Source organism: Vigna radiata, unplaced genomic scaffold (assembly GCF_000741045.1).
Source record: "Vigna radiata var. radiata cultivar VC1973A unplaced genomic scaffold, Vradiata_ver6 scaffold_216, whole genome shotgun sequence".
Taxonomy (NCBI): domain Eukaryota; kingdom Viridiplantae; phylum Streptophyta; class Magnoliopsida; order Fabales; family Fabaceae; genus Vigna; species Vigna radiata.
The window spans coordinates 373,148-387,077 of record NW_014543436.1 but is presented as its reverse complement, the minus strand read 5'-3'; the positions used below and the strand labels follow the sequence as shown (position 1 = coordinate 387,077).

The window sequence follows — 13,930 nt, the reverse complement described above, 5'->3', positions numbered from 1 at the left end:
TCATGTATGTGTGTTCCACCCAGATAAGGTTCCAAGTCCCGGAAAGTCACTAATAGTGCACAATATGGCTGCACGCATATCAAATACTTCATTCCNATATGAATCAAAAGTTTTGATGCCAGTGTTCCACAACTCCTTCAACTCTTCTATTAATGGTTGTAAGTAAACATCAATATTGTTGCCTGGTGCTCGTTTTCCAGGAACGATCATGGAGAGAATGAATGAACTTTGTTTCATACACATCCAAGGAGGAAGGTTGTATGGTATGAGAACAACTGGCCAAATACTATGATTGGTGCTCAAGTTTCCATATGGATTGAACCCATCAGTAGCCAAACTGAGTCTCACATTTCGAGGGTCTAAGGCAAATTGAGGGTGCATAAGGTCAAATTTCTTCCATGCTTCAGAATCTCTTGGATGTCTTAACATGCCTTCATCCGTACTTTTTGATGCATGCCATCTCATATGCTCAGCTATTTTAGATGATAAAAACATCCTCTGTAATCGGGGCTTTAGAGGAAAATACCTTAACACCTTTGCAGGAATCTTCTTTCGCTTATTAAGAGCAACATCATCACCAATTCTATTTCTCTTTTTTGGCTTCCATCTTGATGTCTTACATTTCTTACAAGAATCTCTATCTTTGTCTTCTCCAACATACAGCATACAATCATTCGGGCAAGCATCAATTTTGGTGTAATGAAGACCAAGCTTGTTAATGAATTTTTTGGCTTCATAGAATGAATTTGGAATTTTAGCATGTTGAAATGCATCTGCTAACAACTCTAGTATCGGGGACATAGCTTTGTCACTTATTCTGTATAGACATTTGACGTGACACAACTTCACCAAGAATGAAAGTTTCGAATATTTATCACATCCTTCATATAAACTTTGTTGTCCATCTTGCATTAATTCAAAAAAATTTGTCCCATCATGACTTCTAGCATGGCTTGACTCTGCACCTATCTCGTCATCATCCGCCATGTCGTTGTTAGAGCAATGATTTGCAAATACATCATTAATCATTTCACACATATTATCATTAATTTCAACTCTTCCACCATCTTCTTCGACCATTACTTGAGGAGCTTCAGCCATTACTTGAGGCGCTTCGTCATGTACTCTTCTCTCCCCGTGTAGAAGCCACACTGTATACTCTTTTGGAAAAGGTTTAAAAATTAAGTGATCATATACCTCTTCACGACTTTGCCATTTCTTAAAATTGCATTTCTGATATGGACATATTATCTTTCCCCTAACACCACTATTAGTTAATGCGAAGTCCAAGAAGGCATTCAATCCTCTCGAATATTGACTTGTATTTCGAGGCATGTTTATCCATGATTTGTCCATTAAAACGACCTATGTTCAAAACTAAGTAGTTCTCCTACTTAGTTGTGAAATTGTTGCCTGGAGATTGAAAATGATACAAATGAATATTCAGTTCTAGTACAATAAATCAACAATCTTCAACCGCATGAATAAATGGCACAATAAAATAAGCATACAAAATCTCAAACGCCCAATAGTGTGAATATATGTAACAAGACTAACCTTCCCAGGGTGATTGTACAAAGATGATAAATCAGAGAACAGAGAGCGAACGCCCTAGAAACAACTGTAGTAAATACCAAAATCTATTAGTCATTGATTTGGAATAGACAATTTTAATAAATACCAAGTTCAGCAATTTTGATGACTAACCACAATTGTTTTTCATTACCTTAAAACTGACCAGATTTTCTACTTGCAGTGGCTGAGTTTTTTGTACCTTCTTTGGGAGCACTAACTGGAAGAGAAGAAATAATGGACCCAAAGAATGATCCAATTAGCAAAAATAGTAGCATAGTGCTGATGGAATCAATTTACATGCAGAAAGAAGATGTGGTTCACCTATCCCCATCTAAACAGTTAGTTGCTGATTGGGTAGGCATTGTCAAGTGTTCAGTATTTTATTAGACATATCACTGTTACAAGATTTTACTATGAGAAATGGGAAAAAATAAGTGAGGATTATTAGATTTAAGAGAAGATTACTAGAAAAAACACAACACTAATGAAAATAATCAAAACTGTAGTGAAGAAAGATGTATGAGTTTGTTCATTTTAAATGGCAATTCTCAAGTGTAATTGGCAAATGTTACTATTTCTGAATGCATTTTGTATGCTACGCATTTCTACAATCAACTTAACTGCAAATTGGAATTCTTTTCTTATTTTTAGTTCCTATTTTTTCCTGTTTCATTGTTAACCTATGTGTTGTTGTTGAACTGTAAAGAAAATATATCTCTAAGCTTATCACAACTTCAAGTACTTAGGTTCTTGAATTATCTGTTTTCCACTCATGTGGAGGTGAAAATAGTTACAAATATTATACCAAAATCATTTATTTGCTTTCACCCTTTATCTAAGACGTTAAGCTTTTGGATTTTCTTGTTCATGACAAGGTATTAAATCCTCTATAACCAAGTGGTCTTACTTGCACATTCTTTTAATAAAATGTTTAATTTCAGTACAAGGAAGGTGAACCTATGATCTCTCTTGTGTGAGGAGGCATATGAGTTCATCTAACATTTGAAACTTTCCATCGAATATCACGATCCCTATTCCATTTTATTTATCCTTTTTTCTTTTTTCCTATCTTTATCCTCTGGTCATTTCAATTGCTAAAAGGTTATGTTGAATCTTACGTCAGGGTTTAGTTGGAGTTTAGGGACTAAACGTGGATTGACAAGCATCAGGTGTACCAAATTCTAACATTGTGAAGAGGATATTGCGCCTGGATATTGCTAATGATAACTATCCAAATGTAAGAAGTGTAGAACATTTTAGTGCATTTTCCTACACCCTTATGCAGGTTCATGCCATGTTCTGTTAGTTTTATGGTGTTCTACTTACCAATTACATATTCTGTATCTACTTTTCTCCCTAGACATTTATTTTATGCAAGGAGTTATTAATTATATCACATTGTTATCATTTATTGCAGTAGCAACAATTGCTCAGATTTAAAATTAGCAAAATTTTCTATTAATGCTAATTTTCAAAGACGTAACTCTCACTCTAAAAAAAATAGATAAGTCAAATTTAAAGAGACTAATTAATTGTACAAAATTGTCTGCCCTTGGAATTCTACCACCGTCTACAGAACAAAAAAATTAGTATCAATGTTAGTAATACTTGACACATAGACTAAGAGAAAATTAATAGTTTGATAAGCAATCATTACATGAAATTACTCAACACAAGTGGCAGATAACTTATTTGCAAAATTGCTTTAGATATATATAATACGAATTGAAAAAGAAAAAGAGCATAAACATAGAAATCATGAACCTGAAGGAGGTGATCTTTAGAAACGATAAAGATTAGGTTAGAGTGAAAAATGAAGATACAGAGAAGTCACCACAACTAATGTTTTTGTGATAAAAATGAAGATTAGGTAAGATGAACATACCACGGAGACGGAAACTCGCCGCCTCGACCTCGCCGCTTCGATCTCGCCTCGACCACGATGCTCAGCCCAAGTAGGGGAAGACACAAAACAAAACGAAACACGAACGAACACGCAACGGGAAAGATCGAGAAAGAGTGTGATGAAGGCAAGCCTGCGCAGGGGAAGAAATGAGAGTGCTTAGAAGAAAAGGGATTAGGGCAGAATTGGAAATGAAGGTGCGAGAGCTTTTCTAATATTAACGATCACTGAAAACTTATTTTAAAATAAAAAAATATTTTAGGGATGGCTTTCATTAGGAAGCGCCAGAATTTTTTTTTTTTAAAAAAAAGGTACCTACGGGTTTAAACACAAATCGCCGGAATGTATTGGGGTTTTCCAAAACTGCACGAAATAATCCTCTCCTAAAATTAATAGTTTTTGTAGTGAATACTTTATATATAGTAATTAATCTTAAAAATATCATTTTCACACACTTTATATTAAACTGAACTTATAATATGCAACTTTAATGTTTTTTAATTAGTCGTGCATAGGGATGGAAACGGGTCGGGTCAGACACAGATAGTGTGGTACCCGAAAATCGACCCGCATGAAAAAAGTGTACCTGTTACCCGCTCCGCTACTTGTTGGGTATCTGCATAAAGAAAACCTCGCGAATTTTTTTCAACCCACAGATATCCGTTGGATACTTGTTAACAGTGTGTGTATCATTATCCAAGCCCAAATTATGACCCAAACTCTATTTAGCTTTCTTTTCCAAAACTTATAAACCCTAGATCTTCACTTCAAAACTCAGATCTACACCAAAACATCTCAGATCTACACTTAAGGATCTAAGATTTGAACTAAAGCATCTCAGATCTGCACTAAAGGATCTTAGATATGCACCAAAGCAGCTCAGATTTGCCTCTCGTCACCGTCTCCTCATGTCGTCGACCACTTTGTTAAGAAACAAGTAGGCTTTGTTTTAACACCAAGAAGGGGGCTGAATTGGTGAGTTTTCAAAATCAGAGTCTTTTCGCAATCTTTAATGCAAAACACAATCTTTCTTGGAACGCAAGTTAATGAAAATTATGTGCAGCGGAAAATCAAAGTAATTTACGTAAATAGTACAGTCGACTGAAAATAAAAGAGTAAGGATAGAAAGATCAAACACAGAGTTTTTTACTGGTTCGACCTCAATGCCTACATCTAGTGTCCTTCCAATATCAGGAAGCAATTGCACTATAATGGTCAAGGTTTTTACAGCAAGGAATTTACAGAAGACCTCCACGTCAAAAATATAAATCTCCTCTCTAACCCTCTAACCAAAATATAGAACGACTTGCAGTAAGATATCCCCTCTTCTACAATCTACAACCACTCTGAACAATCCTCAAAGTGTACCAGACTCCACGAGTCCAACCCCTGTAATCTCAACAGGTCTAGCAATCCCAACGGATGCCAACAAGAATCTTGATTAACCCAGAAAGCACCTCACTGTGCAGATAATCATCAAGTAATGCGTGCAACACAAGTCTCCTCTAGAAACTCTTCCAAGATAGATCACCACCGTCTTCTTGATGAGTTCTTGGAGCTCTATAAATCAAAGAATCAATCTGAAACAGAAATCTATAAATGTTAGTTTATCCAAAAGTTCTTTGATTCAGTTTAGGTTCGTTTATTTATTGATTTCTATAAGTCTGACACTCCGGTAGTCGAATATGCTACTAATACAGACGACTATGTTATGACAGTTATAACAGATTAGTCAATGCAGTAGCAATTTAGTCAAACTAATAAATGTTTCAGTCAATACAGTTGACTCTCATTAAATGCTTAACTAACTTTCAAAAATATAGCTGTTATAGAGCATGAGCATAACAAAATTTCAAAACAAACAACTAATGCAGTCGAATGCTTAACGCACCAAGTCAAATACCACAAAACATAACACTTTGAAATTCTTTTCAATGAAAAATCTCACATAGCACTGTTTCTGTAAATCTATGCATAGACTTTAGCTTAATTCGACTCCCCCCATAATGAAGTCGACTTACAACTTGCAGTTTATGACACGCAATGTAAGTTCATAAAAGTGCATGTGGTTTTCAACATTCAAAACATGTGCAATGCAACTAGATATGATGTAACATGTATAAGCTCCATAAATGTGCATTCACATATCAAGATAAACACAAGAACATGTTCAATCAAGATGTCAAACAATGATCAACAGAACATGTATCACAGTGTAACACAGTAACAATACATGTGTTATTAAAAATGTGTTGTCATCATCAAAAACCAGATTGATATTAGATATTGTGTTGGCAACAATCTCAACAATCTCCCCCTTTTTTGATGATGCATAACCATGATTAATAAACAACCATGTTTGTACAATTCCAAACAGATTCAAAGTAAATATAACATGTAATACAACATGTAACAATCAAGTTTCAGTTCATACTCTAAATGCACACAATTCAATCAGCAATCAATCAAGCAGATAACTGTACATAATAACAGTACACAATACTTCTCCCCCTTTGTGCATTAACAAAAAGGGTATGCTTCAAGATATGATATGCTGAGAACAGAACAGAGATGCATCACACAGATTTAAAATTAACATGCAGTGATGCTCCCCTTATTACATATAATCACATGAAAAAGATTACTCCCCCTGAAGTGTAACATGTGAAAATATAAGTGCAATTGAGTAATGCTCCCCCTGTCATTATGCATGTTTTCACAACAAATATAGATGCACAATGCAGTACAATATACAAATAGAGCATATAACCAATATAGAACAAAATTGTATCATGTTAGTGATTTCAATCAAAGATATCATGCATAGATACAATTTGTCAACAATCTCACAATTATAATCTCATAAGTGATTTACTTAACTAAAATCATAAAATATAATGCATTAAAATAAGCAATTAATCAATTAGACATAAAGAAATCAAATTCCAGTCACGGAATTTATAACCCTGATATGATCTAGTAGATTGAATTAATTCTCTAGTCAAATCAATCGCATCCAATGATTTGTGATTCCAGAAGTGATTGTTATGCAATGTGCTTCCTGCAAAAACCTTTCAAAGATCCTTTCCAGATCAAGCAATTTAGTTATGCAAGAAAAAGATAATAATCCATAAGAAGTGATTATGCAAAGTAATGTAACAGTTTAAAGTTGCATAGTCAACTTAATTTAACACACAATCAAATTAGTCAGTCAGTTAAGCAGATTCAAATATGAAAGTTTAAAGCAGTAGAATCTGAACCAAAGGCTAATTTCATTTCTTGTTTAGAATGATATTACAATTGAGGATCAGAACAAGAAAAACAACAAAACAAAACAAACAAAACAAGCAAAACATAGTGGCATACTAAGCCATTTACATAAAAGGACCTATTCTAAAAACCTAAGACCTACGACACAAGATACTAGCTGACACAGGCAAATTCAGATGATAACCCTTAATCTGACTCAAAGGATTCTGTAGTATACTCTTCTTGTGAACTACTATCTTCTTGCTATGAAGATAATCCTTGATTGTCAGCCTTATTACTTAAGCTTTTGAGTTGATCAACAAATAATATTTCAAACTTGGTTTTTGGTGAAAACTCGATTTCATCCTCAAAAAACCATCCAATGGAAATTTTCCTCATGCCAAGTTTTACCAGTGTATCAATGTTTATCTCATTTGAGTGATCATAGCAGGACTTCCTTTCATCAACAACTTTTACACCTTGCACTATAAGAACTCTGCTGATAAAGACAACATATGGTAGATAAGGTGAATTCTTGAATGCAGCCAACCTCATATGATTTTTAATAACTTCTATCCAGTTTGTAGGAATTCTGTTCATGATGGCATGCATCAGATATATGTCTTCTGTAGTTAGTTTGTTGTGAACAATTCTTCCGGGTAATATAATCCAAGAGAGAATGTGAGCAATGATTCTTTCTTCCTTTTTCATACCTTCATGATGATATTGTCCTTCTATTTTACCACTTTCTGAAGATCTTTTCCAACTTGAGTACAACTCACTTTTCTTCAAGTGCATATTGATTTCAGAATTGGGTAGATGAGAGAGTGCTCTGTTTACTTCAAGTCCAGTAAATAACGTCCAAATGAAGTCATCTATTTCAATATCTAAACCTTTCGAATGGATGAGGCCAAGTGGCCAAGTGAATAAGTTCGAATGAATGGGGTCGAAAGGTCGAGACAAAAATCAAGACTAATAAGTCGAGGTCGATCAAAGGTCGAATTGATTAGGGCAAATGGATGAGGTCGAGTGGCCAAGTGGGTGAGGTTGAATGGATGAGGTTGAAAGGTCAAGAGAAAAATAAAGATGGAGAAGTCAAGGTTGATCAAGCCAAGAGGTCGAGTCACTAAGTGGATAAGATTGAACGAATTAGATCGAAAGGTCGAGAGTTGATTAGATATTGAGAAGCCAGATGGTCAAGGTCGAGTAGAGATCGAGTAGTCGAGGCCGATAAAAGGTCGAGTGATCACTGATCGAGTTGTCAAGACTGAAAAGTTGATATAAATCGAGACCAATAGGTGAGGCTAACTGTTGCCCAAAGCGTCGGCCGAGTCGAGATGTCAAGACTAAAAATTTGGTAGAGAAATTGGGATGAGAGGTTGAGTCTGACTTATTAAGCCACTAGCTGAGCCAAGAGATCAAAGTCGAGAGAATGTCAAGATTAAAAACTCGACAATGAAATCTAGGCTGATGGGTTGAGGCTGACTAGTCGAGTTAACCAACTGAGCCAAGAGATAAATAATGAGAGGTTGAGGCCAACATGTCAAGGTCGACCTATTGAAACCAAGAGGTTAAGACAATAAGACGAGGCCAACCTGTCAAGATTGAAAAGTTGATAGAGAAATTGAGGCTGATAGGTGAGGTCGACTGTTGCTCGAAGCGCCATCGAACCAAGATGTTGAGACTGAAAAGTCGACTGAAAATTGAGGCCGAGAGGTTGAGGCCGACTGGTCAAGTCGATCGAGTCGAGATATTGAAATTGAGAGAATGTCAAGATTGAAAAAGTCAACAATAACATCTAGGACGATAGGTTAAGGCCTATTAGCTAAGCCGAGAGATCAAAATTAATAGTTTGAGAGCGAACGATGATAACGGTTTAAAATACCATTATCTGTGATGTAATTTTGATACTAAATGCACCCTTTTTGACTCAAAAACTTGCTTTAACTCATGTTTTTGCTTTAGTTTTATAAATAAGAGAGTTGAGGTGGAACTTAATATTTTTTGACTAATTCCCTTGATTTTGTAAGCCATTGGAATGATTTGAAGGAAGAGTTAAAAGTACCAAACAATTTCAGTGCTGAAAAGTCAAAGCTGAATGCAGAAAAGTCAACCAGTCAACGAGAAAAGTCAACCAGAAAAGTCAACCAGTTAACCAGAGTGCAGTTTTTCAGCGCAAAAATCGACGTTGGCCGCCCGAGCGGTGGGGCTCGAAGCTTGGGCGTCCAATTGAAGGCCCGGGCCTTACATGAGGTCCGTCCACTACCCGGGCGGCCTCCTAGGTCGCCCGGGCGTCGACTTTCACAAATTCGGCCCAATTTTGTGCTCTATTTTGATTCTTTTGGACCGGGCCCTATTTTTACTCATTTCTAACACTATTTAAAGGACCATGGGGCTCTAAGTTTTGTATCCTGGCAGAGAAGAGCATAGAAATACATTTTTTTCCCAATTCTCAAGCTTTCATTCTCATTCTTTCTTTCATTGTTCATAGAGATCCCCCATGTGTATGGGGAAGTAATTTCTATTTGTTGTTGGGGAATGATGTAACCTTGTAAATTCTCATGTATTTGAATTGATTCTTAATTTCATACGATTTTTCATTAATTGTTAGAGTAATTCATTTGTTTTTGTTATTACTTATACAATAGCATGATTTATGAATTGCATGAGTGCCGGGAGATTCCTTTCAATTCAGGTTCTTGTTGAATTACTCCTAAGGGTTATATTGCTCAGGGATGAGGGTATGAGTCTTGGTTGTCTTAACCTCTTGATCTTCACACATTTTTACCAGGAATGCTAGGAATTCTATGAACTGGTAATTAGGGACAAACTTATTTTCTGAGGGATCGGGTTTAAGTGATTTAGTGAGGGACGTTGGCATTAATGCATAAAGAAGAATTCTTATATACATGAGAGGGAACTTGGTGAAATCTAACCCCAACAACATATCTATCTCATATAAATCAACCTCCGTTCATCTCTGTGCTCCTTTGTCGTTGGTCAATTTTATTTTATTTTATTTTATTATTTTTTGCACTCAAACCCAATGATCTCTTTTTATTTTTAAGTCTTAATTAATCTTCTTATCACACAACTATTCAACGTTGAGAGTTCTCTGGGATACGATACTTGGTCTTACCAGTTTATATTACTTGTGTGACTCGGTACACTTGTCGATTTGCCCCAACAACTGAACGAGTCGTTAGCCATGCTGTGAAATCGAAACCAAGATATTGAGGCCAATAGAACAACATTGAGTTGTCGAAATTGAAAATTAAACAAAGAAATTGAGGCTAACAGGTTGAGGTCAATTGGGTGAGCTAAGATGTCAAGACTGAAAAGTCTATAGAAAAATTAAGGCTAATATGTGAGGTCAATTGGCCGAGAGAGAGAATGAGGCCAATAAGATGAGGTTGAGCTATTAAGATTGAAAGGTCAACAGAAAAATCGAGGTCGATAGGTGAGAAAAACTAACCTAGATAATCTATCATGACTAAAAAGTGGACAAAGAAATCAAGGTCGAGAGATTAGGCTGATTGGCTGAGTCGACAAAACGAGTTCAAGATGTCAAGACTAAAAAGCCGATAAAGAAATTAAGGACAGGAGGATGAGGCTGAGTGGTCGAGCTGAGTGGTCGAGCTGACTGACCGAGCCAGGAGGATGAGGTCAGCCGAAAGTGGTCGACCTAAAGGTTGAAGTTAACTACCTCTTCTATCGCGGCGTTGCTTGGCATGTTTCTTGTGGTTATCATGTGATTAAAATAATGCTCGCTCGGCCCTATAGTGAACACTAAAATATTTCTATGGGGTCAGTTGGGTACTCCTAACTCTTAAATACCTTTGTTGCTTATATCTTCTATTCAGTCGATCTCCAATATCATGTGTCTGTCCGAAATTGTTTGAATGGTAACTGATGAAGACACTTTGATGCTTAAGTCAAAAGGCATCCAAATGCAAGGATTTTAGTAATTGCACCTTAAACCTTTATTTATAGTAATTCTTATAAACTTTTAACTTTTTGCTAACCAAATCATGGTCCAATCATACCTTAATCAATCTTAGTTGGTTGATTCATAGTTATTGTGACACCCGGGCACTGACGAGGGCGGGGAGTGATCGCCGGTGTGACGAGTCGATATTTTATTGATTTCACTTAGTTTATTGTACCGAATTTAATCAGAGAATTGTGCTTAATTGTCCAGTATTTGTCTGTTTCTGAGCTAATTATTTGCATTATTAATTATAGGGAAATTGTTGGATAATATTTTAGGAGAAATGAAGCAAAGCCACATGCATTTGGAAGAGTATTCATTTGCACACGGTATTATTTTGCTTGGAAAGAAGCACATGAGAGGGCAACACGTGATTAATAATGTTGATTAATATAGAGTTGGTTTCATTTGTGTCACTGGTCAAGCGGTCATCCATTCTTCAATTTTGGGACCCATGAGGCTTGGGCAACAACACGCTTAGAGAGGAGCTAAAGGTGCACACAGTAGCAACACACATTTGGGATGATAGAAGAAAAAAGCAAATCATGGCCTAAGCAAAGGAGGTGCAGCGTCCCACACACAATCCAACAAGGCATGGAAAATCAACACGCTGTTGCATGCTGTTACAGGGCCCGCGGATTGAATTATTTTTGCTTCAATTGGAAAGAGCTGGAACAGAAGTGAGGCTCACGGGCTGAAGAAAAAATATACCACGGTCCAACAAGGAATTAAAGAGTTGAACATCATATAAAATGGTTGCACATCCTGCAGGTCCAGCATCCAGCATTAGGCATGAGCAATGAATCTTGGAGAAGTAGTCCACGACCCAAAGGGAAGAGATCCAGCTGCAGCTGCCAAGGAGGTGTATGCTTGGATTTGGGAGGTGCATCCACCAACTCCATTCTTCAATCCAAGGCTCCACGTTCAGCTACAACCCGTGAAGGAACAAACACGGCCCAACAACAACAAAGAAACATCCATCCCGCAAGCACCACGGTGGCAACAAAGGGTGCTTCAAGAAGAAGCTGCAACGCCCAAACTTTTAGTCATGCACACAGCAGTAACCCATTGATTTTTCTTCATCCAGATGCTTAAGGATTGCAGCACGTTCATGGCCCTACACCCACCAGCGAGCCTTGGTTGCAACTGGTCCAGCAGGTTTTGAAGACAGCAGCAGCCCATGAAGCCACGGTCCAGCAGTCTTCACACCTCCACGCACACAACTAAACTTCTGCTCCAACATTTTCCACCCAGTCCAGTACATGATGGGGTTGCATCCAGCAAAAAGAGGATGTTCTCGAAGAAAAGAATTGAAGGGTAGGTCTAGCCAATCCATGCTGGCAGTAGGGTAACATAGAGAGTCTCAGGATTGCTTCCTTAAAAACGTCAGCCGCCACACTAGAGAAAAAGACTGTTATATTGGCTGTAAAGACACAACCGACACACTTCACTAGGCACGGGTTTTCTCTGGAAAAATGGTTTTATTAGGTGATTTTGGATGAATGAGAAGGGAAAGCTCACAGCCTTACGTACCTTCCAACAACCACACTCATTTCCTTTTCTTTTAGGCTTTTTCTTTAAACGTGTTTGAGAGGAGAGAGCTTGGAAAAATTACGCTGCTTTGCATTGGTTGAATGAAATGTGCACATTTACTCTTTCTTTTGATTTTTGGTGAGAGCTGAACTTTTTTTGGGGAGAAAAACGGTGATGGATTATGGGTAGTTCAACACGGTGATTTGATTGCTGGAAGAGTGCAACACACATATTTTCTTTTCTTTTGCTGGAGCATGTTTTATTTTAATTGATTTAGAAAAGTAGCAACACTTACACGGAAGCAGTGGAAAAAGGGTGATAGATTTCTTTTCCTTATTTTTGCTGAAGTAGAAAACGTTGATTGAACCTTTGAAGCAGTGTACATTTAGTATTTTTTTTTTTTTGCTGTTAGAATAGGAGTTGAACGGTGTAGTTAATTTGAGCTGAAGACTTACGCATTTGTCATTTTCTATTTCTTGGAGAGAAACACAATTTCATTTTCTTTCTTTTTAGAAGCATCTGGTGCATTTATTTCTTAGTAGAAGAGGACGATGATTTAATTTTTAAAGAAAAGCATTTCATTCTTCTTGCTGGCATCACTTTTGCTTTGGCTATATTTTTTATATATTCTAGCACATTTGAATTTCTAGGGTGACGGCTAATGATGGTTTTTGGGAATCACATTTTATTTTCTTTTTAGAATAGGCTTATCTTCATTTTGCTGAGAAAAGGTGTTGCACGGATATTTTAGTTAATTCATTTCTTTGGAGAAAAGCAAGGGTCACGGCCAAGAGGTTTTCGTAGGCCATTTTGCAATTTTGATTTCCCTTGGTAGATTTAATTGAGTGTTGAATGTTAATCGCTTTATTTATGTCTGGATATTTGTCTACTGCAGTGTTAGGTTTAACATTTTCATTTATTTTAATGTTGTCTAATTTGTTCGGTTGTGATAATTTAACTGTCATGTAGTTTAGGTTAGTCGGGCTGGTCATTAGCAATATTAATTTGTCTCCATGATATTCTTGCACTTTAATTGTCGTACTGCTGCTCTAATTCTGCTCAATATTTAATATGTTATGTGCTTACGATTAGGTAAACGCTTAGTTGCCTACTCGGTGTTTAATCTTCGCTTAGTTGATTAGACTTTATGCTGCATGACTGATTAGAATTGTGCATTGCATTTGCTTAGTTTGCGATTTTGACGACCGAATTAGCCTTCGCTTAGTTGGTTGATTCGTGTCGGATTTGGATTAGAGTAGTGTGTACTTGTCGTTGATATGTGATTGGAAGCATTGTAATTGAGTTAATGACCAACCATTTTCATTCTGTATTCGTTTTTGTTTTTACAATTTTGTTTGAATTTTCTGTTTACATTTCTGTTTGCATTCGTCTTTTGATTTAGTTCATCCGCATTCACAAACCTTTCACAACCCCCCCCTCCACTACGTGTTTGACCTAATTCTCGAACCACAGTTTGGTCCTTGAGAGACGACCTAGGAGTCACTTCCTAGCACTATACTGCATTTTTATTGCACATCAAATTTGTATGGGGTGTGACACCCATCAAACCTAGGCAGCAAATCTGTAAGTCCAGAGGTGAGAACGCAATGAACATCAACCTCATCAAGTGGAACCGGCTCCCAAAGAGCACTCTCAAGAATGGAAGGATGAGTCATATT

The 13,930-nt window shown here is 36.8% G+C and overlaps 1 protein-coding gene across 1 annotated transcript; it reads right to left on the bottom strand.

Moving 5' to 3' along the window:
* LOC106754455 lies at nt 1-1,335 on the bottom strand. Its single transcript, XM_014636469.1, has one exon. The coding sequence runs from the start codon at nt 1,333-1,335 to the stop codon at nt 1-3; it is 1,335 nt and encodes a 444-aa protein (XP_014491955.1).
* Between the last annotated feature and the right edge of the window lie 12,595 nt (nt 1,336-13,930).